Source organism: Phodopus roborovskii, unplaced genomic scaffold, assembly GCF_943737965.1.
Source record: "Phodopus roborovskii unplaced genomic scaffold, PHOROB, whole genome shotgun sequence".
NCBI classification, from domain to species: Eukaryota; Metazoa; Chordata; class Mammalia; order Rodentia; family Cricetidae; genus Phodopus; species Phodopus roborovskii.
This window is the reverse complement of record NW_026126459.1, coordinates 9,796,493-9,824,435: the sequence shown is the minus strand read 5'-3', so window position 1 is coordinate 9,824,435 and position 27,943 is coordinate 9,796,493. Positions and strand designations below refer to the sequence as shown.

Genomic DNA, 27,943 nt, shown 5'->3' with positions numbered 1-27,943 from the left:
TGATTATCTCCCTAGATGCAGAAAAAGCCTTCGATAAAATTCAACACCCTTTCATGATAAAGGTATTAGAGAGGTCAGGGATAACAGGAACATGCCTAAACATAATAAGAGCAATATACAGCAAACCAACTGCCAACATCAAACTGAATGGAGAGAAACTTAAGCCAATTCCTCTAAAATCAGGAACAAGACAAGGCTGTCCTCTCTCTCCATATCTCTTCAATATCGTACTAGAAGTTCTAGCTAATGCTATAAGACAACAAAAGGAGATCAAGGGCATCCAAATTGGAAAGGAAGAAGTCAAACTGTCTCTATTTGCAGATGATATGATAGTTTACATAAGCGACCCAATAAACTCTACCAGGGAACTCCTACAGCTGATAAACACCTTCAACAAACTAGCAGGATACAAGATAAACTCAAAAAAATCAGTAGCCCTATTTTTTTCAGACGACAAAGAGGCAGAGAAAGAAATCAGAGAAACAACACCCTTTACAATAGCCACAAGCAACATAAAGTATCTTGGTGTAACGCTTACCAAACAAGTAAAAGATCTATATAATAAGAACTTTGTGACTCTAAAGAAAGAAATTAAAGAAGATACCAGAAAATGGAAAGACCTCCCATGCTCTTGGATAGGTAGGATAAACATAGTAAAAATGGCAATCTTACCAAAAGCAATCTACAGATTCAATGCAATCCCCATTAAAATCCCACCACAATTCTTCACCGACCTTGAAAGGATAATAATCAACTTTATATGGAAAAACAAAAGACCCAGGATAGCCAAAACAACCCTATACAATAAAAGAACATCAGGAGGCATCACCATTCCTGACTTTAAGCTCTACTACAGAGCTATAGTTCTGAAAACAGCCTGGTATTGGCATAAAAATAGACAGGTAGACCAATGGAATCGAATTGAAAATCCTGATATTAATCCACGCACCTATGAACACCTGATTTTTGACAAAACAGCTAAAATTATACAATGGGGCAAAGACAGCATCTTCAACAAATGGTGCTGGCACAATTGGATGAGGGTGTGTAGAAGACTGCAGATAGACCCATGTCTGTCGCCATGCACAAAACTCAAGTCCAAATGGATCAAAGACCTCAACATCAATCCAGCCACATTGAACCTCTTAGAAGAGAAAGTAGGAGGTACCCTTGAACAAATTGGTATAGGAGACCGCTTCTTGAACATAACTCCAGGGGCACAGACACTGAAAGAAACAATTAATAAATGGGACCTCTTCAAACGTAGAAGCTTCTGTAAGGCAAAGGACACAGTTGACAAGACCAAACGGCAGCCCACTGACTGGGAAAAGATTTTCACTAATCCTATATCCGACAAAGGGCTGATCTCCAAAATATACAAAGAACTCAAGAAACTAGTCAACAAAACACCAAATAACCCTATTAAAAAATGGGGTACAGAACTGAAGAAAGAATTCTCAATGGAGGAAATCAAAAAGGCTGAAAGACACTTAAGAAAATGCTCCACATCCTTAGCTATCAGGGAAATGCAAATCAAAACAACTTTGAGATACCATCTTACCCCTGCCAGAATGGCTAAAATTAGAAACACCAGTGATGACTTATGTTGGAGAGGATGTGGAGAAAGTGGAACACTCCTCCACTGCTGGTGGGAGTGCAAACTCATACAGCCACTTTGGAGATCAGTATGGCGGTTCCTCAGGAAAATGGGAATTAGTTTACCACAGTACCCGGCAATCCCCCTCTTAGGCATATACCCAAAGGATTCACATCCATGCAACAAAGACATCTGTTCAACTATGTTCATAGCAGCACTATTTGTAATAGCAAGAACCTGGAAGCAACCTAGATGCCCTTCAATTGAAGAATGGTTAATGAAGATGTGGCACATCTACACAATGGAATACTACTCTGCAGAAAAAAATAATGGTATCTTGAAATTCGCAGGCAAGTGGATGGCACTTGAAGAAACCATCCTGAATGAGGTAACCCAGTCACAAAAAGAGGAACACAGTATGTACTCACTCATATATGGATTTTAGACCTAGATCAAATGATCACCAGCCTATAATTCACATCACCAGAGGAACCAGGATACAAGTTGTATTCTAAGAGATTCATATAAAGTCCCTCACAGAACTGGGAAGGGACAAGTCCCCCAGACCTCAGGTATAGTGGGGGAGGACAGCTAATGGAGAGAGAAGTAGGAGAAAATGAGAGGGAGGAGAGGAAGGCATGTGCGACCAGGAGGATTGAGCCTGGTTAGGAATGGAAAATAGGAAAGAGAGAGAGAGACAGAGACAGAGAGAGAGAACATAAAAGAGGGAGCCAATATTGGTTTGAAGATAAAGTTGAACACAAAGAAAGGTCGTGGGAACTACAAGACTGCTCCCAACTAACAATCTCAGCTTCCGTGGAAAGGCTATCATAAATGCCCTTCCCGGAGAGTGAGATCAACAACTAACTTCTCCATGGAGTCCTCAACTAATGCCTGTTGAAAACAGGAGCAAACACCCATACATAAACACTGAGTCAAACTAGAACCCAGAAGCAGATGGAGAGGACAAGACTAAGTTTAAATACAAAGCCACCCTCAACCAGAAGGAGGGGGGGGCCACGGCCCACAAAACCAGGAGCCGGGCAGCCCACCGGCGCCCCCCCCCCCCCCCCGATTTCCGGCCCACCCCCCAGAGCGCAGCCCACCCAACCCCCCCCGAGGCGGGCGCCGGGTCTCCCCCCGCCACCAAAAAAACTTCCTTATCCCAACCCCCCCCACGAGGGACGTCCCCCTCCTTTTAGAGAGGGGAGGGCGCCCCCCCCCACCCCCACCCCCCGCACCCTCTCACCCCCCCCCCCCCCCAGCCCGCCCCCCCCCCCATATTTTTGGGTGGGGGGGGGGGGGGGGGGGTGTGTGTTGGGGGGGCGGGGGGGGGGGGGGGGGGAAAAAGGGGGGGGGGGGGGGGGGGAACGGGCTTGGGGGGAGGGAGGGGAGGGAGGGAGAGGGAACTGGGATCGACATGTAAAATAATTAAAAAAAAAAAAAAAAAAAAAAAAAAACTTTGACTCCAAAATTTAAGTTGAAGAACAAGTTACTGGGGAAAAGTATTTCTATTTTTGTTTCCACAGAAAATGAAAAGATGTGGATTCCTTCCAGACTAATGTGGTTTGATCACACCAGACCGCCTGAAACAGAGTACAAGCTGATCCTACATTCCAAACAGCTGGACAAAACAGCCCTACAGACTACAGCTAGGATATCTGAATCTTCTTCGAATCCCCCAAGACAGCGCCCCTTACCAGCAGGAAGTAGTTTGGAAAGAACGACGCCCAAATTCCCAAATATTGTGTATAAATGTTTGTTTTCATTTAATTGGACTTTGTTATATAAAATTAAATAAAAAATACTCTATATGCAAAAAAAAAAAAAGCAATATAGAAGACTGGATGTGTTGGATAGAAATGACGGTGCAACAAATGGATCCTGGTGCTGCTTATGAAAACTACAATATCTGATGTGCACAATAAATCAGGCAGATTAGGCACTGCCAAAGGGGGGGGGGAAGATTGGCAGATGGGAAAACACAGCAATAGAAATTTATCCACAGTGAAACACACACATGCGCGCGCGCACACACACACACACACACACACACGCATGAAAGAGACACACACACACACACAGAGAAACAGACACAGAGAGAATACATAACAACTTCACACGAACTAAAGAGCAAAGCTGTTAGTTAAGAAGACTCCAGGCCCAGATGATCTCATCTATGAAATCTACCAAGCATTCAAAGAGAACTCAATTATCAATTCTCCAGGAAATCCAAGAAGAGAGAACATTTCCTCATTTTACAAGGTAAGAATCAATCTAAGATCAAAGCCAGATAGGGATATTAAAAAAGAAACACCCCCTTAATAAGATTTTAGACAATTAAACTATATACCAAGAGGATAGACATTAGCACAAACTAACATTTTTCAATGGGATGCAAAATAGCATAACCTTCGACATGTGCAATTCACCGTATTAATAAACTAAAATGGGCTGGGTGGTAGTGGTGCACACCTTTAGTCCCAGCACTTGAAAGGCAGAAGCAGGCAGATCTCTGTGAGTTCAAGGCCAGTCTGGTCTACAGAGTGAGTTCTAGTACATCCAGGGCTACACAGAGAAATCCTGTCTCAAAATAAATAGATAGACAGATAGATAGATAGATAACTCAAAAAGTAATAAACAAACTAAAAGGAAGCTTTTTGATCATCATCCTAGTGCATACAAATAATTTTCCCACACCTAACATCAATGCCTAATAAAAATTCACAGCAAACTAGGTCAAGAAGGTCACTTCTCAGCCCCATAGGAATGAAGTTAGAAAGCATCTAAGAGAACCTGTATCCAGTACACTCTGTGGCAAAAAAAAAAAAAAAAAAAAAAAAAAAAAAAAACAAAAAACTAGGTGATTTTTCCAGGGGATCAGTAATAAGAGGAGACATCACTATTCCTATCTAGCATTGTACTAAGAATTAATAGGGCCCCATCTTGAAAAGAAAGAAGTGAAACTATCTTTGTGGTGGAGGACATCTTAGAGAATCTATTTTAAAAAAGTCACCAGAAGTAATCAAGTTTAGCAATTAGCATTCAAAAACTGATTATACCTTTATATAGGTAGCACTGAGTAGCCAGAAATTTAAATACAAAATAATCAATACCATTTATAATCATGCCGAAAGTACAAAATGCTTCCATATAAATCTGACACAAAATGTGAAAAGCCTGCACACAAGACAGAATAACACATGCTTGAAGAACCTGAAGTGGACCCAGATTTGGAAGTAACATGATTGTCAGGGATCGACTGGGAAACTCAGATCAGGAAGATGTCAATTTTGCCCCAAACTGACTATATATATAAAACTCCAATCAAAATCTCAACTGCATTTTTTCTTTTTTTGAAATTAACCAACTAGAATAATTAGGGCTAGAGAGATGGCTCAGTGAGTAAGAGCACTTGCTGTTCTTCCAGGGGACCTGAGTTTGGTTCCCAGAATATATTTCAGATAGCTCACATCTATCTCTAATTCCAGCTCCAAGGGAATACAATGCCTCTGGCTTCCACAAGCACCTGCACTCACATGTACATCACACATACAAAGTGAATAAAGTAGGAAAGACCTAGGCTATCCAAAAGAATATAACCAGAGAACTTATCTAGGGGACACCAGGGCTATTGCACATAGACCTACTGTGAACAGTTGCACATAAGGCCATGTCCAGACATCTGCATTCTTCTCTTGGAGTGGATACAGAGGAGTGGAAGGGCTGGAGCATGAAGCAGATGTTTGTGTGAGTTTTCAGGAAATGCCAATGCCATGGGATTGGTATTCAATGAAAGAAACAGATGGAGCTGAGCAGAAGCCTAGATAGAGACCTTCAATGTCCACTGATTTCAGAGACACAAAGACAACGGAGTGGTCTCACCACTGAGCTGTGCCGAAACAACCACAAATCAACAGAAAGAAACTTTGATTTGTATGCAAAAGTTAAGTCAGGGAATGCTGGACTCCACTGTAAAATGTACAACTTCTCAAAGATATTCAAACAAGGTCTCTTAAATATGACACAAAAAATGGTCTACCAAAGAAAGGACACTGGTAAGCTGGACTTTGCTGATGAGGAATTGGTTTTTATTGAATGACACAGCTAAGACAAACCACATATGGGAGGAAGCATTTTTAGATCATTTATCTGATGAAGTCCTTGTATCCACAATGCACAGAGAAGTTTCTATCATCAGTGGTAAGAAAACACACTAACCAAGTAAAAAGTGGCTAGATGATTTCAACAGAAGCTTAACTGAAACAAGTTACAGGGCAAATTATCACACAAGAAGATTCAGCATCAGAGATGTGCAAACTAAAATTGCTCTACAGAGCACCATGGTTCACCCACAAGAATGACTAAGGTATCAAATAGCCATACCTTCTGTGGATGAGATTTTGAGGAGCTGAGTTCCCTCACTGAAGGTGGAGACAGCACTTTGGAAAAGGATTTGGCATTTCCTGAAAACTCACACAAGCCCAGCCCTTCCTCTGAATTTACCCAAGAGAAGAACATAGATGTCTGGTATGAATAGTACTACTATTCATAGTAGTTCTATAAGCAATTGCTGGGAACTGTCCACAGCTCCAGTATTTACCAGCATGGGGACAGAAACAGCAGTATGCCAGGCAGTGCACAGTAGAGCAGAAATACAGACATACACCGCCAAGCAGAGGCCTCATAAACGATCCCAAGGAATGTGGACATCTGTCTAGAAAGAACCAGATCATTTAGAGAAAGTTCCAGGAAACACAAACAAGCCTACAATGCTGGAAAGCACAGAAGTCATGTGGTAAAGGATGGAAGGCATTGCAGGGGCACACCAAGCTGACTTTGATGGGTGTGATCATTATTTTGATTGTAATGATGATAACTTCAGACAGAAAGAGAGAGACACAAAGATAGAGACAGCGATATTCTTTTTTTAAAGTCTTATATCCTCTGAGGAAAATACACATCTGGGAAGATTTTTCTAGAAAACAGCACTTACCTGTGATGACTGAGCTCTCAGAGCCTGGACAGCTTCCTAAGTACTGGTAGTCCGTGAAACTAAAGCTTCCGGAACTCTCCTCCTCAAGGGACTGAGAAATCTCTTGAATGTTTCCCATTTCTTGTAAGAATTCTTCTGACAAGGGACTCTCCAGGTCATCTGCCTCAAGTGGGGAGAGAGGACAGATGGGGCTCTCTGTGTCCACCATGTTTTCTGGAAGTGGCCAGGCAGGCCACAGAGTGCCAATCTGTGGGATGAAAACAAGCCAGAAGAGTGTTCACTTTCTCCTCTGAAATGAAAACACCACTTATCCTTGAAGAGCGATCTAAGTTCAAATCTCAACAGTGGCAGCACTGACTCTCCACTCTTGACTCTTGAAAACACAGTAATCAAATTCTCTAAACAGGGTCTGAGCAGATGGCTTAGCAGTTGTTGCTTTTGCAGGGGATCTGGGTTCAATTCCCAGCACCCACGTGGCAGCTCACAACCATCTGTAAACTCTGGTTCTAGGGAACTCTGACGTCTATGGGCATCAGGCACGTGTTTGCTGCACATATATCTATATATCTATCTATATTTAAGATGTAGATATAGATAGATCCAGGCTAAATTCTCAAACACATAAAATAAAGATGTATGTTAAAATCTATAAATAATAGACTCAGAAGGAGCCAAACTGTGTGCAGTGGGCAACCTTTCATTGCTTCCCAAATGTTCACTACACATGAGCTCAGCTTTCTAGCTATGGACAAAAACACAGTCTACGTCCCTAGAACATGCCTTCCAATGGGGGCACAAGTGGGGGCTAACTGAATGGGATGTTTGGTGGGGGTGAGAGACACAGCAAGAGCAGATGGAGAACAGATGCCTTGCATGGGGAAGCCCCAGAAGGATGGGCTGTTTTGGAGAAGAATGTTCCAGCCAAAAGAACAGCAAGTGCTGGTGCATGCCAGCACATTCTAAGACCAGCAGGGAGGCCACCAGGCTTGGTTAAGGGGCCCCAGGAGGGAAGGCGGGAGCAGTCAGCAAGAGTGTTGTGTGGTATTCATTCTTGTGTTTTCTTCTGTATACACCAAGGCCAGTCTATTGCAGACAGTATTAGAAAAGTTACATAGTAACAAGTGCTTTGTGGAGTTTTAAAAATATCTAAAGTAGGTAAGTCCCAGCAACGCCAAACTCCACTTTCCTGCAAGCAAAAACCAGTGTCCACATAGGAAAGTACATTCTCCATAATCTTAAATGACTTCCTATGATCTCCAGGCCAAAGTCCAATCCCCTTAGTGCATCAGTGCAGCCCATGGGAATATATCACACTAGGCCTCTTTGCTACTTCACCTGGGCAGCTTTCCCTGGACTGTCCCACTGTGGCCTTCAGGAGGCCCTGCTCCCAGCCCACCTCCTGGAGCCCGACAGACAGGGTCACCAACCACCCGGCCAGACTGATTAGATGACATTTAACTTCCTGAATTGTTTTCCCATCTTTCTCCCACAGAGAAAGCCACAGCTCACATCACAGAGAAGGCCAGAGGTGCTATGTACTAGCTGGGCTGTGGGTTCCAAACAGAGGCGCCCATGTCACATGGTGGCCATGCCAGTGCTGTGGGTTCCAAACAGAGCAGCCCCTGTCATGTGGTGACCAGCCAGTGTCTTCTAAAGAACATTTTCCAGAGCACCAAATGAACACAGGTACACTGACATTGTCACATTTTCCCATTTTCAAGTGCAATGAGGAAGGGGTGTTTTGGCTTCCTGGAGAAACGAACAATGGGTGCAACTACATGTTTTTGTGAACAATTCACATCTCAGGCTTGTAATCCTGACAGGTTATCAAAGGTGATCATTACAGACAGGGAGAAACAGCAAAGAATGATCACCATCCATCTGGGAGATGACATGGCTGGTAAAGTGCTTGCTATGAGGGAGTGAGGACCTGGGCTCATTCCCCATCACTGACATACAAAGCCTGGCAGTGTGCACCTACAATCCCAGCACTTAATAGGCCAGCTAATCCTAGCTGAATCCAAGTTCTGTGAGACTCCCTCTCAAAAGATAAGATGGAGAACCATGTCAGGAAGACAACTGATGTTGGCTTACACACACACACACACACACACACATACACACACACACACACACACACCATACACACACACATACCACACACATGCTATACACACACACATTCCCCCCACAACACCTTTATAGGATAAAGACAACCTTCTATTTTGTTTGTGTATGCTATACCACAAATCTGTGCCTACTTTTTATTTAGAGGGGCAGTGCTGGGAATGGAATCTAGGGTCTCACGCATGCTCAGCATACTCTACCACTGAGCTACCAACCCAACCCATCAATACACTTTATTCTGCATTGTATTGAAAGGACTACATAGTGGAATAAGCATAACACAAGTTATTTTTCACCATGAAGAAAGTTCAAAAGCCGCAATCATGAGATCAGACATAAAGTTCATCCCCATAAAAAGGCCAGAGCAGGGCAAAGTCTGTGCTAAGGAAGAGCTGTGTCTTCTCCTTTTTCTGTCCCTGCCATCAACAGCAGCCTTTATTCCCACAAACCAGGAGCACTGGGCTAAGGCCATGAGCTGGTTTCCTTGTCATGACCTTAGGGAGCTCCAGTGTCTTTAGAATCATGTCATCTGACTCTTTGGTTGCTTTTAAAGAATAACTGGATTTACCTAGAGAAACATTGCTCTTGCCATTCACGAGATAGATGGGATAATACCTCTTCATGAGTGGAGCAATCCTGAAATCCTGATGTGAACTCTGACCGCTGGGCCTGGCACCACAGAGAACACATCAGTCCTTCTTGATTCCAACCAGGGCAGATAAGAGCCTTTCCCTTTCAATGAGTCCCCCAGATAGATAACAGAGGTCACATGGGCATACCCCAACATGCTTGCCCTGAGGTTCCTGGCATGCCCTGGCATCACTGTAGACTGTTAGCAGCAAAAACATCCGGGCAGTCCTACCACAGTGTCCCACACCCACAGCTTACTGCCATTGATGGTTTACTAAGAAGAGCAGCCAGGCCAGCTAGTGACTGTGCCCTGTGTCCCAGATGTCCCAGAAGGATAGAAGAACGAGAAACAACCCCCCATCTAAACAGTGCCCACATGGCTCAGGGAATTATCTATCTTGCTTTCTTTGGACTAGTAATTGAATTACATAACAAAAATATTTCACTGGAAATTAGGAGGTTGACTATTTGAAAACTAGAGAACATTCAATAAAAAGGAAACAAAAGAAAGAGATACACAGTTTCATGCTGAAAGAGGACAAAGCACATGAGAATTTGGGTATTTTCCATTGACAACCTTTGATGCCAAAACATCCACTCTAGAATACTGGATGTTTAGGCTAACATGACTTGCCAATCACACAGTTAGCACTTACTGTGTGATGCCTCCAAGGTCCTAATTCTAGCATGCCCTGTTTACATATGGTTGTGTAACTTCTCATGTCTGTCTTTCCTACTAGATTGTATGTCTTGATAAAGCAAGGGGTATATTTGCCTGAGTTTTGCATGCTTCCATCCAAAACAATCTCTCACATGGAGCAGGTGTTCAGAAGCCATTTCTTCCACTTGGCACAGAACAATGTCATTACCTATGCCAGGTAGGCTCTGTGAGGTGAACAGCTACTACAGGTGTCACTCAGAAAGTGATGCAGCATTCAAAGACATCATCTGTGCAGTGAATATGGAGAACAGAAGCCAAGGGGAATTCTGCACTGGATATGTGACCAGCAGTTTCCAGAGGGAAGTATAATTTCAGGGACTGAAAAAGTTTATGAGAAGGGAAAAAGAAAATAAAAATCTCAGCAGAGTAATGAACAGAGAGGTTCCCAGTCTTAAAGCAAGAGCTGTGGGGAATAGGGATGCTGAGCATCAACCCCTCAGATGAAAGCAAAGGACTTGGCCAGGATGCTTCAGCAATCTGGTTTTGGGGTGAGAACCACCAGGAGCAGACAATGAACATGAAGAGGCATTCTGACTTTCCCCTTAGAACCACAAATGGCGAACTCTGGTTATGTTCTGTGACAAAGTGTGCCAAGGGAGAGTCCAGAAGTTCATTCCCCAGCAAAGGAGCCCGGTGTGGTGAAGCACACCTTTAATTTCAAAACTTGGAAGGTAGAGGCAGGTGGATCTCTATGGATTTGAAACCAGCCTGGTCTACACAGTGAGCTCCAGGACAGCCAGAGTTGCATGGTAAGACCCTGTCTCAAAAAAAAAAAAAAAAAAAAAAAAAAAAAAAAAAACCCTTAAACCAACAAAGTGACATTCACATGAAATCCTGACATGAAATCCTGGCTACTTGGAAGGCTGAGGCAGGAGGATTGTGACTTCTAGGCTAGTCTGAGCCACATAGAAATACCTTGTTAAGGAAGGAAGGGGGAAAGGAGAAGAGGAAGGGCTGGAGGGAGGGATGGAGGAGGGAGAGAATGGAGTAATTTTATCCTTTGGATGGAATAAAAGACTGGAGTTAGGATGTGGTTCAGTGTGGCCTAGCTTGGTTTAACACTGTCAGAGCTACTGAAACAGTTGAAGCCCTCTAAGAACAAAAGAACCTGGATCGTAACATTTGTCACAAAAAGCACCCAGATAGCCACAGGCTCTGACTTCCCCACTATGCCTTCTCTATTTGTTCCCTAGTTTACTGTATCATAGGATACCCTCAGCTCAGTGCCTCCCAGTGCTCAACACCAAAACCTAGAGAACCCGGTTTAACCCTTCCACTCCTAGAGGAAGCATGGTTAGGCTGAAGGGAGTGGTTGAAAGACCAAAGAGGAAGTCTTATCAGAGGACCATTGGTGCTGCAGGCAGCTCCCAGGTGGAGTTTTTTTCCCTCACCAAATCTAGATCACAAGCTAGTCATAGTTTGTGGATTCCTTTTGCATAATATAGTCATATTTACAAATCTTTGGGTTCAGTTTGTTGAGCAAAGGCCTTTAAATAACATTTCAGAATAAACAAACAAAAAGCTGCAGAAGCCCTCTGTGTACCTTCACCTATGACCCAGGTGCTCAACAAAATCGGTTAATCATTACCAACCATCCAGAGATCAACTCACCAATGGTCAGCGTAGACAATGCCCACAAAACATACGGGAAACCCGAGGCCAAGGTTAGCACGTAGCAATGGTAAAGAAACATGGGGCGTGTTTTAACAAATCAAATCCAACACAGTCCCAGTCATTTCCTCATCACCTAGATCTTGCCAAATGATGCTGAAGGCATAACATGAAACCCTGTGATCTCAAGTAACGGTTGGCACCAGTAACAGGACAGCAAGTCCAATGTAGCACAAGACAGTAACTTTGAGCCTTCACAGCCTTTCTTTGACAACATAAGATGAATGTTCCCAGCAGATTCTAAGGTCCACACTACATGATGGGGGTTATTACTTTCAATTGAAATCCAATGTGCCTTTTTAATTTTTTAAAGGAAAAAAAAATGGATGCAATCCTACCTTTGTGAATAATGATGTCAAAATAACGAAAGAAAAGCTACAAGCTTGAACACATTCTGTCTCTGATGCAATCAAGGGTGGGCAAGCCCAGAAGTTTGTCCTAAGAACCAAAAGTCAACTAACATGGCATTTGTATTTGTCACTCAGAAGCTTCAATCCTGTACAGACAGAATGGACAGCTATGGGGACAATGTTGTGATGTTCTATAGCCAGGTGACAGAAGTCAGGGATCGATAACCCTGCCACGTGTAAAGAGGACTTTGCAGCAGAGCAATGCCAGCACTCCAGAATGAGGAAAGGCCATAGGCAGCTGGCACAAAGCCCTGATCAGTGAAGACTCTGAAGGAGGACCCTGCTTCTAGACTTAACCTGATGGTCCCTTTGGGAAGAGAGAGCATATTTTATGAATTCCATAAGGTACAAACAAGTATCCCCTGAAGTTAATGCTTGTGTTCAACACTAGAAACCAGAGCCTTGAAGGAACCCACCAGCCAGGGCTCTGGAATGAGGAGTGGGGATTAGGGTCCCCACTAGGAGGGACAAGGGAAAATTATTACTTTTGTGTCAAGCCCTCAATAAAAATGACTTTAGTTTTCCCAGTACACAGACAGGGTAGGAGTTATGGGTCCCACTCACAGAACAGAAAAGGGTCATTTGCCCAACAAGTCCATAAGAGGCACATATCAGCAAATGGTTGGAGATGCAAGTTGCTGTGTGGGAATCATGGCAGATAGGGAACACCAGACATGAAGCCTAAAAGATGACCAGAAGTTCAACAGAAAGGGACAAAGGGCATCTCACAAAGAAGGGATCAGTGCACCTACAAGAATGACCCGAGGCATTACTGAAAATATAACCAACGAAGGCCAGATAAGCTATGCCAAGAGTTGTATCAGCTACATGAGACAAATGGCTCTAAACATAATGGATTCTAAGCACCACTACTTTGTTCCCGATTCTGAGTTAGCAAATAGAGCTGTACTCAGCAAGGCAGGTTTTCTGCTGGTCAGAAAGACTGTCCTTGAGCCATAGCTCTTGGAAGTCTCACAGCTGGTAGGTTCAACATAGCTTCAATCACTTGCCCAGCAATTGGTTCTAGCTTCTGATTGGTCCCTTCCCATCAGTTCTTCCATCTCCACCAGGGTTTGGCTCTGCTGGGCTTCCTCAGAGAGCCACATCATCTTAAGAGGGTGAGGCCTCTTGAGTTAGACCAGCTCTCCCTTCTAAACTGTGAGGCATCTCTCCAGTTATGTTCCGTGTCCAGATGAAATTGCAAGGCCAACCACAATTCAAGGTGGAGAAATAGGCCCTACCTTTGGAGGGAAGAAGCCATTTCTCCCACCTACTCATCTCCACGCCCCAGCTTTTAGCTATGATTTCCTCCCTGCCTAGAGGGTCTTCCCCAAGCACACCATCTGCCAAGGTAGGACCCAACCTTATTGAAACCACAACACAATATGTTCTTGAATGAAACATGTCTATGCATACTGAGCTGATGGAGGGAAAGGAGGTGTACATTGGAATCTACAGGAGACCAAGGTCAACCATGAGAGACATAGAAGCACTTCAGGAGGCTGGCAGTATGTAGCCCATGGAGGTGAGTTGCACAGAGTAGGGTGCAATGCATACCATGGAGGAAAATTAAAAACCTTTTGTTTGTGTCCAGGGACCAATGCAGTGGAAGACCAACTTTTCTCAAGACCAAACTAACTGACTGTATAGACCAGTGGTTCTCAGCCTTTCTAATGCTGGGGCACTTTAATATGTTGTGGTGTTGCTACTTCATAACTGTAATTTTGCTACTATTATGAATTGTAATGTAAATATTTAACATGCAGGATTATCTGATATGTGACCCCATGAAAGTTTTTTTGGATACCTGGTATCTCAGATGTTGAGTATTTAAGACTCAATGCGTGGCTCATGATAAGAACTCAGGAGTGTTAGTGCTACCGCCATGGCCATCACCACCAATTTACAGCAACGTTGTGTCACAACCCACAGGTTGGAAACTACTGGTATAGAAAGACAATTACTTTGGGGAACAGTCCTAGATTCTAAATGGTTACTTTAATTCTGTGGTTTATGGAAGTGGACAAAAAGATAGGTCTACTTGTAACACATCTCTCTGAACTTTACCTTCAGTTTTTTGTTTGTTTTTGACACCAAGCCAGTGGAATTGACATTTTCTAGGACAGATGTGCTCTGAAGGTACAGGAGGAGAGGCCCACAGTTGAGTCCTAAGGTGAAACTCGCAGGTCTATGAGGACACCAGAAGGCTCTGAAAGTGGCAGCCCAGAGATAACCATTCAGGACAAAAAGGCTTCTGGACAATAAAATCATTCTTGAAAACTTAACACCAGGCTTGGAAGACAAAGGCTGCGAGCTGCTCACTGAGAACACAGGGGACACATGTGAAGAATGAGAGAAGCACTGGGAAACACAGCAGGTCAAGTGTTTGATTCGCAAGCATGAGGACCTGTGTTTGAGTCCCCAGAACCCATATGAAAACCAACATGGTGACAGGTGTCTGTAGCTTCAGTGCTGGGAGCAGAGATGAGAGGATCCCAGAGGCTGGCTAACCATCCAGTCTAGCTGCTCCTCGGTGAGTGCTAGGTTCAGTGAGAGATGGACCAGCAGCTAAAACCCGCCAACAGCCACAGAAGGATGCTGGAAACAGAGCAGAGGAAAATCCTCCCCATGCATTCAAGAAAATCCTCAGAAAGGAAAGTCATGAATGGCATCCAGATAGAATGAGGACAGATACACAGTAAGTCCAGTTGCTGGAAAGTTCCAGAGCATAATGGTGACCAAGTGACATTCTCCAGAAGGCAGAAGAGGCAGATGACATCACTTGCATGACATCATCACTTGCATGACATCATCACTTGCAAGGAGTCAAGTGTGAGTAAGCCTTTGAGTTTCTCAACAGCAACCATGGGAAGGGAAAAAAGCAGTTAGTTGATACCATCAAAATGCTGAAGGGAAATAATTTCTGGCCAGTAACCACAAGTTCAGAAAGCCATCCACAGGGTGCGAGGGGTGCAGAGCTCCTGCTCACTCTGGTCACTATCTCTCCAAGGTTCCAGAATGCCTTCTTCACCAATCCTTGCTACCCACCTCTTCTTGGTGAATAGGGTTTTCATGGACGGGACATAACAGCACCCTTTTCTAGATCTCCAACTTGCAGTGGAATGCTAAGTTCCTATAGCTCCTCTGCTTGATGCATTTTTTATAGCCTTATGGACTTTTATGCCCATCATTGAGGAAGTAGTCATCATTAAGTGTCTCTCAGTCAGACACAACACTGCTATAAATGGGTGGTGATGAGGATGGTGGCAGCACTAACACTCCTGAGCTCTTATCATGAGCCATGCATTAAGTCCTAAGTACCTAACATCTAAGACACCAGTTCCTGTCATCCTTGCCCAGCCCTGTGAGATAGGTGCTGTTATCACATTCACTTTATAGATAAGGAAACTAAAGTACAGAGAGTCTCAGTAACATGCCCAGAGTCACAACCCATGTGATTCCCAGTCAGTGCTTACATTTTCCTTCCTGGATTGTATACCCCAAGGATACAGAGTCTGGGGAGACAGTTCAGTAAGTAAATATTGGCCTTGCAAACACAAGAAACTGAGTTTGATCCCCAGAAAGTACTTAAAGAGCTGTGTGTGGTGGCGTGTGCTTGCAGTCCCAGCACTGGAAATGTAGACAGATCCCTGGAGCTTGCTGGCTGGCTAGCTTAGCCAAGTTGAAGAACTCCAAGGCCGGTGAGAGAACATGTCTCAAAAACGAGGTGAAGAGCAGCTGAGGAATGATACCTGAGGGTGACCCCTGGCATCCACATCCACTCCTGTTCATGAAGATATGTGTGCATGCACACATATAAAGCACATACAACAGTGCATGCTCCATTGAGTAGTATAGCTCTCTCTCTCTCTCTCTCTCTCTCTCTCTGTGTGTGTGTATATGTGTGTGTGTGTGTGTGTGTGTGTGTGTGTGTGTGTGTTGGGGAAACAGGGTATCACTATGAAGCCAGGGCTAGCCTGGAACTTGCTATGTAGACCCCACTGGCCTCAAACTCATAGAGATCCACTTGCCCTGCCTCCTGAGTGCTGGGATTGAAGGCGTTGAAGGATTATACCACTCAGGGTATAATTCTGTGTTGGTGTCCTTGATAGACTTTGGTGAAGACTGTGGGGTCACTTGACTCTCGAAGGCTCATGCTGTTGAATGCTGTGTGGTTACACACATCTATTCGTCTAATCACTTAGCAAATGGAGCCATTGTAGGCATCACTACCTAGGGCAACTTGAGTCTGGGTCTCAGATGAGCCTTCAGCCAAGGCCTCAGTTCTAGCCTATATTGAAGTCCCAACCATTTTTCCTTTTCACTTAAAAAGCAGCTTCAGGGACTGGAGAGATGGGTCAGCTTAAGAGCATGTACTGCTCTTCTAGAGGACCCGGGTTTTGTTCCCAGCATCCTTGTCAGACGTATCAGAACTTCCTATGACTCCAGCAGCTCCAGGGGAGCTGACACCTCTGGCTTCCTTAGACAACTGCATCCACGAGCCCACACATATACACAGACATACACATATACACACACTCAGAAATAAAAAATAAATCTTATGGAAAAGGAACTTTCACTGACATGTAGCAGTCTACACATACATAGTGTGCAAAGGTATCAGGCTATGGTGCCACACATACCTATGACATCTAGTCACCTAGCTGACAGCATGCCCATCATCTCTGAGAGGTCCCTCACGCCCTCATGCCAAGCAAGCTGCCATCTCTACCTATCAGCATTTGTTGCTACAGAACTGTGCACAAAAAAATCATGCTAGATATGATTTGGCCTCTTTCATTCAGCATCATTTAGAGATTCATCCCTGTCATGGGCTGTATTATTCATCCAGTTCACCCCTGCTTCAAAGTCACAGCTATGGTGTGGGTAACCAACCTGCCTACAGATGTTGACTAGTTTCCATTCTCTTCCTACTACAAATAAAGCAGTGAGAGGCATTTGGGAGCCAGGGCATACATGAACACATGTGAATTTCTTTTCTCTTGGCTGAAAATCCCAGGGCTGGGAATGCTGGATGGTGGTATGTATTTGTTCAATATTTTTTTTAAAAAAAAATTTACTTAGGTATGTATTTACATGTATGCATGAGTACCTGCATACGTGTATGTACACTGTGTACATGCTTGGTGTCTATGGAGGCTAGAGGATGGTATTTAATCCCCTAGACCTGGACTTACAGGCAGCTGTGATCTGCACTGTAGGTGCTGGGAACTGAACCCAGGTCCTCTGCGAGAGCAGCCAGTGCTTTGCTGAGCCATCTCTCCAGATCCTTGTTGAGCTTCTAAAGAAACCACTAACTTGTTTTCCAAAGTGCTTGCCTTGTTTTCCCTTCCCACCAGCAATGCATGTGAGGCCTGGTTCGGTGTTTGGTGTGGTTGGCTCTCTGAATCTGGACACTCTACAGGCATGCAGTGTCACATTGAGACTGCAGACGCCCTAGCATGCGAGCACCCACCCCCGCCACACACACACAGGTCATTTACTACACATATATCTTCTTTGGTGTACTGTGGTTCAAATTCTTTGCCAGTTTTAAAGCTTAGCTCTTCATTCTCCAGGTGATTTTGAGAGTTCTTTTTGTAGAATGGATATACTCCTCTACCAAGCTTTGTCTAAGATCCGCCTACCCCACAACTTGTGTCTATATTCTCCTAGGATTCTCTTTTGAAGAGTGAGTGATTCTTGGTTTTGGCAAACTCCATTTTTTTTTTATTTTATGAATAAGGTAGCGGCTTTCCTCCCATTATTTCTTCTAAAGTTCGACTGTTTTGGACTTTGCATTTGAACCTACAATCTATTTTGGGTTACTTTTGGTTATCTGGTGTGAGGTACAGACTGATGGTCATCTATATAGAAATGAGGAACACAAACATGGGACCATGTGTTGAAAGGAGTTCTCTTTCTTCATCTTTGTCAAGAAACGGTTATTTTTTTAATGCTTTTTCTGTGGCTGTTGATATGACCACACGGCATCCTGCATCCTGTTGATATGGTGATCATATTTTGGTTTTTTTTGTTTGTTTGTTTTCAAGTTGTCAAGCCATCCCTGCATCCCTGAGACAAACTCCACTAGTTATCATGTTCTTTTTTTTTTTTTTGTAGACTCTTGAATTCTACATTAAAATTTTTAGTAGAATTTTTGCTTCCATGTTCACCAGGGACATTGTTTTTAGTTTTATTTGCTTGTAATTTTTTGTCTGATTTTATTATTAGACTAAAGTTGAATTGACAGAATGAACGGGGAACTGTTTCTACCTCTGATTTTCAGAAAGGATATATAAAGCCAGTATTATTTCTTCCTGGATACTTGGTCAAATCTTCTGGTGGGATCACTTGATCTTGAAATTCTCCGAGAGAAAGCTTTTAGCAAAAATCTTTATTTAATACACTTGGGGCTAGTTGGTTGATTTCTTCTGGAAATGGGTTTTGAAAGGTCATATAGTTCAAGTAATTTGTCCTTTTCATCTGTGCTTTCAAATTTATTGCTGTAAATGTGCTCCCAATACTCCTTTACTGACTGTTTATGTCTGTAGAACTCGTGACATCTCCACTCATGCCAGATGTTAGTACCTTGTTCCCCCAACCCCCAACCAGTCAGGCTAGAGGTTGCTCAGTTTTACTTACCTTCTCCAAGAATAAACTTAATCATTCTTTGATTTTTCTCTTTCTCTACACCTGCTATTCTAACAATTCTCTTTCCACTGATTCCTCTTTTCCATTGCTTTACATTAGAATGAATTTGCTGTATCCTTTTCTAGTTTCTTTATTATAATTTTGTGTGTTTGTACACTGTGTATGTGCAAATGAGTGTGCACACGGAGGCCAGAGGTTGATGTCAGGTGGTGTCCTCGTTTTTTTTAAACAAATATTTTTAACTAGTTGAGAATTTCATATGCTGTATTTTGATCATATGCACCCTAACTTCTCCATTTAACTATTCCCAAATCTACTCCATCTCATTACCCCTGTAACTTTATCTCCCCCCCCACCCCATTCAACAATCCATTAACTCCAATTTGTGTTGCCCATATACTCCTGGGTGTGTGGCCATTAGACAGAGCATGATCAACCTACCAGCGGCCACTTAAAGAAAATTAACTCCCCTTCTCCTAGAAGCCATTGACTGTCTTTAGCTCATCTTTGCTGGAATGTTGACCCACTTGATCTGCACAGGCAACCACAGTCTCTGTGAGTTCATGACAGTGGCCCTGTCATGTCCAAACACACTGGCTCCAGCCCTCCTCAACCGCTGGCCTTACAAACTTTCCAACCACCACCTCCTCCTTCACTGTGGTCCTGGAGCCAGCTTATACTTTGAGACTGGGTCTCTCACTGGATCTAGAACTCACTGATTAGCTAGACCAAGTGGCTAACATGTACTTTACCAACTGAGCATTCTTCCAAGACCTTTATTCTAGTTTAAGGTCACTTATTTGAGTTCTCTTTCTTTCCCCCTAATCTAAGGTTTTAGTGCTACAAATGTCCACATAAGCTGTGGCAGCATCCCACAAGCTTTTAACATGTGGTTTTAAGTTTTCATGTGAGCCTAACACATCATACTTTCCTTTGGCATTTCCTTATTGGTTTAGTTTGTCATTTAGTTTCCAAATGTTTGATGATTTTTCAGTCATGTTTTATGTGACTGATTTCTAAATTTAATTCCATGATGACCAGAGAACTTACTTTATATGACTTTAATCTCTTCAAATTTATTGAGAATTGTTGTACAACCAAGACATGGATTGTTTTAGTGAATTAGGCAATTTAACAAGTACTGTATGTCCTGCTGCTGGTAGGGAAGTATTTTACATAAATGTCAGTTAGATCAAGTTGGGCTTTGCTGGTGTCTGTATTTGTCTTATGCATCTGATTATTATTGTGTTCTAGATATTTCGCCTTACAGTGATATCATTCTTTGCTTTGTGTGATTTGTTTTGTCTGTTTGTTTTGGTTTTGGTTTTCTGAGACAGTGATTCTCTGTGTAGTCCTGACTGTCCTGGAACTCACTCTGTAGACTAGGCTGGCTTCGAATTTGTAGAGATCTGCCTGCCTCTGACTCTCAAAGGCTGGGATTAAAGGCATGAGCCACCACCTCCTGAAGCTTTGCTATTAGATGAAAAAAACAAAAATAAAAACGAAAAAAACTTTTAGGATAATTACCTCTTCCCAATAAATCAACTCTATCATTTCCTTAAAACCCCCTTTTTTTTTCCCTGTCTGACCTAGTTGCTTTACTTGTCTACCTGACACAGCACAGAGCTACCTGAGAAGGGAGTCTTAGTTGAAGAATTGCCTGGATCAGATTGGCCTGTGGGCATGTCTGGGGTGTCTTGATTGCTAATTGATACAGGAGGGCTCAGACCACTGTGGGCAATATCATTTCCTGGGCAGGTGGTCCTAGGTTGTAGAAGAAAGCTGCCTGAGCATGAGCCTGCAAGGCAGCCAGAGAGGAACATTCCCTCATGGCCTTTGCTCCAGTCTCCTGGAGTTCCTGCCCTGAGTTCCCACAGTGATGGATTGTGACCTGGAAGTGAAAGCCAGATAAATCTTCTCTTCCCCTAAGCTGTGTTTGGTCATAGTGTTGATCACAGCAAGTAGAAAGGGAATTAGAATCCTGTTCCTCTTTTATTCCCTGGGTTTCCAATTATTCACACATTAGATCACTGATGCCATTTTCATTTTTTTAAAAATGGCATCTTTTCCCATGTATTTCATTTTAAATGGCTCTTTCAACTAGGCTCAACATCACCAGTTTTTCTTCTGCAGTGTCTAATCTGCCACCAACCCCACTCAGTGGGTTTTATATGTCGGCTCTTGTGATCTCTACTGAAGAACTTCCCCCCCCTTTTTTTTTCTATAATATCATCCATGTCTCCACTTGGCTCTCTGAACGTCTGAAATTCAGTCATAATGACTTTAGTGTACTTGGCTGCTAAATATATCCATGGCCATTGCTGCTACATTTCAAAGCATTGAATTTTTATCTTCATTATAGGCCCTCTCTTCCTGTGTCTTCCCATGTGTACCAACATTTAGTTAGATGCCTGACTTATGATCTTTGCTTGCTGTGGGACAGCTTTGTATTCCTAGGAATATTTTTGACCTTTTTTTTTTTTTTCGGGAATGCAGCTAAACTCCCGGGACAGTTCTGGTCCTTCACATGTGGTCCTTGCAGTTTGCTAGGCAGGAGCACAGCAATGCCCTGTGCCAGATAATTGGTCCTTCCTACTGAAAGGGATCACCTGTCAGGTTCCCCCTGAAGCACAAAGGTTTCCAGGTTGGTAGTGGGAGTTCTTGGTCCTGTGTGAATGCTGGCCCAGTGTGAGTGCTGAGCCCTGTGCTCTCTAAACTTCTCCAGTGATTTTTTTCAAGCAGTTCTGCTCACAGACATGTACCTCAAAGTTCATTGGCACATGTCTGGGAACCAGAGATATTTCTTCTCTCATCACCTGCCTAGGGGCTGTGAACACTACCCCTTTCCTCTACCAGTTCCTCAATGTAAGGAGTTTGCAAGCTCTGCCTCAGTCTCCTCCCTGTGTGGCGGCCTGGCCACTCTCAGGGCAGTATGTCTCACGTACTTGCTATTGTCTCAGAACCACTTGCACTGCACTACCTGACCCCCAGCATCTCTGAAAACAGAGTTCAGTTTGTTTGTCTGTTTTCCATTTTTTAAAATAAGCTGGCTATTATCTAGACAAGGGGCCAATCATTTTCACACATATAAAATAAGCAAGCTATAATAAGGCCATTTGGTTGGGATTTCTCAATACTTTAAAAATGTTTTTTTAAAAACTGTGTGTGTGTTTATGTGTATGTATGAGTGAGTGTCCATGTTCATGTGTTCATATTTGGACGACACTGGTGTCTTCCTCTATCACTTCCCACCTTATTTTTTTTTTGAGACAATCTCTCAATGAGCCAGAAGCTCACTGTTTGAGCTAAGCTGGCTGACCAGCAAGCGTCCAGAATCCTCCTGTCTACCCACCAATGCTGGTGTTCCCAACCCTGGTCTACCGCTAGAGACACAAGTGCTCTTAACCATGGAACAATCTCTCTGGCTCCTGCACCTAAGTTTTTATATAGCTCTTTAGGATGAACTTGGTATCCCAAGAATTGAATAATTGCTTTCTTCATACTTAATCAAAATGTTGCTTAAACTCAACAACTGATCCATCCCCAAATATGCACTTAGATTTCATTTTGAGTCTTAGAAAATATGATACTATAAAATCATCAGATAACATATCATTGTTCGTTCCTGACACATTAGGAATTCTCAATAAAATGGGAGAAAAAGATTGCTAGGCTATCACGGGGCTTCTTTTTAAACGTGTGAAACTGCAGGGATGAATCTGTAAAGAAATTCACCTACCAGGAAGAAGTGATAAGTAAATAGAAGGCATCCAAACACATGAAGCCAAACTGTCAAAGCCAAAGGGAGAACAGGACAAGTCCACAGTCATGGCTGAAGACTTCAGCATCATTCTCTTAGGGCCCAATACAGTTAGCAGGGCAGAAGAGAGTCATCTTGGTTATGGAAGACCTGGGGAACATAATTAATCAAGTGGTTCTAATCAAAACAAGCAGAACACTCCACCTGTGGTAGTTCAGTAGCTCAATGGATTGTGTTCCTCCAACAGCTCACATGTGGAAATGCTTACTCTCTAGGCAATGGTATAAGGAAATGGGTCCTTTGTGAGGTGTTTAGCTCAAAAGGGTGGATGGGAAGCACTTAGGGCGAGCCCAGTGAGCTACCTCTTCTCTCTTCCAGGTAAAGACTAAGCAAAGAGATGTCTCTGCAACAGGAAACAGCTCATCGGCCACAGAGCTTAAGCCTGGGATCCCAGAATTCCAGCATATGAGAAATAAACTCACACTGTTTATATATGACTCAGCTGGTGATAACATTTTTCTTTTTGCATTTTGTATGTGTGTGTGTACAGGTGCATACTGTGAAGGTGTGCAAGTATACAAGCATGTATAGGTGCATATATATAGGTGTGCATATATATAGGTGTGTACATGCCTGTATAGGTACATATGTATGTGTAAATGCATGTACATGTGCATATATATGTGGGCGTGTGTGTACAGGCACATATGTGTGAGGGCATGTGTGTGTACAAGTGTGCACATGTGCATGTGTGTATATACATGTGTGTACAAGTGCATATGTATGAGAGTGTTGTGTACATGTGTGTAGAGGTGCTTATGTGTGAGATTATGTGCATATACAAGCATTTACAGGTACATGTATGTACGTGTTTGCATAGGTACATATGTGTACATGTGTATACATGTGTATGTACATGCATGTGCATGTGCATATGTGTGAGGGTATTTGTGTACTTGTGTGTACAGGTTTATATGTGTGAGGGTGTGTGTGCGATTCTGTGTGTGCATGGGTGTACAGATACATATATGTGCTTGTGTGTACAAGGGCATATGTGTGAGGGTGTGCATGCAGGCTGGAGGCTGACATGAGGAATCAACCTCAATTCCTTTTCTGTCTTATTCATTGAGGAAGGCTCTCTCAAAGAGTTTGCTGATATGTGTATTCATTCTTGCCAGCCATTAAACTCTAGGAATTCCCTGTTTCCATAGAGTCTGGAATTACAGGAAGATTGCAGGACCCACCCAACATATAACTGGGTTCTGCAGATTCAAATGCTGGTCCCCAGGCTCACACAGCATATGCTTTAGCGCTGAACTCTCTTGCTGGCCACAGTTTACTATAACTTTGCCACAGAAGGTCAACAGGACCAAGACATCATCCAGTAGTTTTCATCTACCCTGAGAACCTGCAGAAAATTTACCAAGACATGTATCCTGGGCCATTAAGAAAATGTCAATAATTTAAAAATAACCAAAACCATGATAACTGTGTTTTCTGATAGCAATAGAATCATATCAGAAACTAATAAGAGAAAGATAACATAAATATTTCTAAATGTTTGAAAATTAACCTGCCTTACACCTTAAAAACAATCCACAAATCAAGAGGAAGTCTCAAAACGAATGTGGAATATACAGAACTAAATGAAATCACAATAGAAACGGAATCATGAGAAGCTGCAGGAATAAGGCTGAAAGAAATTCCTAGCCCTAAAATACCAATGGCAGGGGAAAGAGGAGAGGAGAGGGCTCAAAACAATAGTCTAAGAGTCTTCCTCAGGAAACCAACAAAATAGTAACAAAGAACATGCAAGGCAAGTGGAGGATGAAAATACAAAAACAGAAACAACCATCAATGAAATTGAAAGAAAAAAAGCAATAACGAAAATTAATGAAACACAAAGTTGGATCTTCAAGGGAAATAATCAAATTGACAAACCTCAGTTAGACTGATAAATATAAGACACAGGCTCCAGTTCTAGGAAATGAAACAGATGAGAAGAAATGGGCAAATTCCCCAAAAGTTACTGTCAGAGTGCCATCAATAGCTTGGTGGCTACAAAATTTAATTTATGACTTAAAATATCCCAACAAAGAAACTCCTGCTTCAGCTGGCTTTATTGGAGGATTCCACCAAATATATAAAGAAGAATCCATAAAAATCTTATATAATCTCTTTTTTTTTTTAAAAAATGAAGTATTCCTGTCTCATTTCTGTTGCTATGATAATACAATATGGCCAAAGGCAACATGGGGAGGAAAAACTTAATCACTTCCAGGTCATAATCCATCACTGAGGGAAGTCAGGGCAAGAACTCAAGCAGGAACTCAAAGCAGAAAGTGCAGAAGAACACTACTTGCTGCTCACAGACCCATGCACAGATAGCTTTCTTACACAGCCCAGGACCACCTGGGCTGCCCACAGTCAAGACAGACTCACACAGATATGGCCATGATTCTAAGCTACGTCAAGTCCTCAGTTAAGTCTAACTAGGACAAGAAGGGAAGGCTTCACAATGCATTTTCCTACAGCTATTACCACTCAAAAACCAGCAAAGCCAGTCAAAGGAAGGGAAGCTACAGAGGCAGTTCACTCATGAGTTTCAACATAAAGGCCTTCGGCAAAATATTAGCAAATCAAATCCTGAACTACATAAACAGGAAAAAAAAAAAAAAAAAAAAAAAAGCGACCAATATGCCACAGCCATGTGAGATTGATTCCAGGCATGCAGTTTAACACTGGGAAATGTTATATCAATGTCATATCAACAGCTAAAAAGAGACAGTGGGCAAAATATGACAAGACCTTAATGAGTTCAGATTAGGGAAGATCAAACCAACTCCATAATGAACATCTATCAAATGAACACTACAGTTAATGATGAGATTAAGGGTCTCTGCCATGGCCGGCAGCAAGGCCAAGGATGCCCTCAATTACTGCCTACTTAACAGTGCTGGGGTTCCAGTTATTCTCATAAGTGATAAAGGGATAGAGGAAAGGGGAGGGGTAAATGTCATCCAAATGCATTGTATATGCATATGAAATTCCAAATGAATAAATAAAAATTATACTTTAAAAAAAGAAATGTTAAAAAAGCAATGGAAGGCCATGTATTAAAAAAAATTAAGAAATAAATGAAAAAATGCAATGTAAGTGACAAGTTTAGGATTAATTCAAATGAAGGAATTCATGTATTTGTTGAATAAAGTTGAAGCATTAATGAATAGGAATTTATGATTGTACATTCTTTTTTTTTTTTTTTCATTTTTTGAAACAGGGTCTCAACTACATAACCTTGGTTGCCCTGAAACTTGTTGTGAAGACCAGGCTGGCCTTGATTCATAGAGATCTGCCTGCCTCTGCCTCCTTAATGCTGAGTCTAAAGACGTGAGCTCTTTATTCCTGCCTTCCAGCTACTTCTTTATAAAAGAATTAAAATAACTAAACATTTAAAAGGCATACAGATAAAAGAAAGAAAGCTATTTGCAGTCTGGACATGGTGGCACATGTGTATAATCCCAGCATTAGGAAAACAGAGGCAGGCAGATCTCTGAGTTTGAGGCCAGCCTGGTCAACAGAGTGAGTTCCAGGACAGCCAGGGCTACACAGAGAGACCCTGTCTTGAACAATCAGAAAAAATAAGTTACCATGAAAACACTAGGACCTGAGTTTGATCCCTAGCAGATCTGTAACCCTAGCACAGGGGCAAGACCTGAGACATGTGGATTCCTGGAGTCCTTAGGCCAGGAATCAAGCTGAATTAATGAGCTCCTGATTAAGTGAGAGCCTGTCTCAACAAATAAGGTAGAAAGAGACCTGATAGTGTCTTCTGGCCTCCACATGCATGTGCTTACTCAAACACCATATGCACAAAAAAGAAAAAAAGAAAAAGAAAAAAGAAAGTGCGCAAAACACATCCATGCCATTTTCCCAAAGAAGACAGCCACATGGCCTGCAGGCACATGGCAAGGTAGAAGAGGAATGCAAATCAAAACCAAGGGGAGATGCTACTTCACATCCACTAGGCTATGATAGCAAAGAGGCCAGTGAGACAGCTCAGTAGTAGGTAAGAGCATATGCTATGCAAGCCTGATGGCCTGAATTCAATCCCTAGGATTCAGTGAATGAGAGAACAGATCGCCAAATGTTGTCTTCTGACCTCCATATTTGAGTTGTGGCATATGCATGGCCACACATACATCATATGCAAAGACATGCATAATCTTTTTAAAAAGACACATAGATAGTCATAGAAACCCTACTCACAGTAGCAAAAACTCATAAACCAAATGTCTGCTAAACCACAAATAGTTAAATAAAATTCAGTCTATCCACACAACAGGATATTTTGGCAATAAGACAAATGGGCATATGTTCCAGCAGACTTCCTATGGAGGAAAAGTTATCACAGAGACCAGATTGTGTCTGATTCCAGAAGAGGTCAATATAGGATGCAGATTAGTAGCTGTCAAGGGAGGAGCTGGGATGCCTGGAGACGATGGATATTGACTGCTAATTGTACTGAGTGAGTCAAATCAGCATCTTGGAATGGACACACTGTGATCCAGTACAAACAGCATCTAAATAAAAAAGAGCCTTTAAATAAAAAAGAAAAGGAGGAGCTGGAGAGATAGCTCAGCAGTTAACAGCATGACTGCTCCCAACATCCACACTGGGCAGCTCACAATGCCTGTAACTCTAGTTTTAGGGGATCTGATAACCTCTGTTGGCCTTTATAGGCACCGCACACATGTAGCACACATAAACGCATGCAGGCACACATATAACACACAAAAATAAATACATCTTTAAAAAGGGGGTGGGGAGTGGCACACAAATGTACAAAGCATCTCTACCAATAGCAATCCAAAGCTAGAAGCAGCCTAGATGTGTTTTTGTGGGTGAATAGCTTTGCATGCTGTGATTTACCCACAATGCAATGCAGACTGGGACTCAGCAACAAACAGTAGGGATCTACTAAGGAACTCAACAATGCAGATGCCCCTCAACGAATCACACTGAGTAAAAAAAAAAAAAAAAAAAAAAAAAAAAAAAAAAAGCCATGCCTAAGAGGACACACAGTTATCAGGTCCACAGTAAATCCTTTCCCAGTGTAATTATCATTTGTTCCTGTGGGCATGCATGTGAACACAGGTGGTGTGTGTGTGTGTGTGTGTGTGTGTGTGTGTGCATATGATTGGAGGGTGAGTCATGGCCCCAAGTACTAAACTGAATGTTTGCTATGAACAATGGTGTTCTCCACACACCAGGACATACTTACTGCTTTCAGCAAATTTTAACAGAGACACAAGATTCACATTCACCTCTTGTGAGGTAATCTATCTCTCTCTAGTACAGGACTCCATTTAGGGTA

At 42.6% G+C, this 27,943-nt stretch overlaps 1 protein-coding gene across 2 annotated transcripts in view; it reads right to left on the bottom strand.

The window, feature by feature from the left end:
• The window catches only part of Ppara (peroxisome proliferator activated receptor alpha), a 67,412-nt gene that overhangs the window by 20,505 nt on the left and 18,964 nt on the right, over nt 1-27,943 (bottom strand). For both annotated transcript variants that reach the window (XM_051189561.1, XM_051189559.1), the window contains one exon: nt 6,594-6,840. In XM_051189561.1, the coding sequence (XP_051045518.1) occupies nt 6,594-6,801 (208 nt within the window). In that variant the 5' untranslated portion in view covers nt 6,802-6,840. The remainder of the gene's footprint in view (nt 1-6,593; nt 6,841-27,943) is intronic.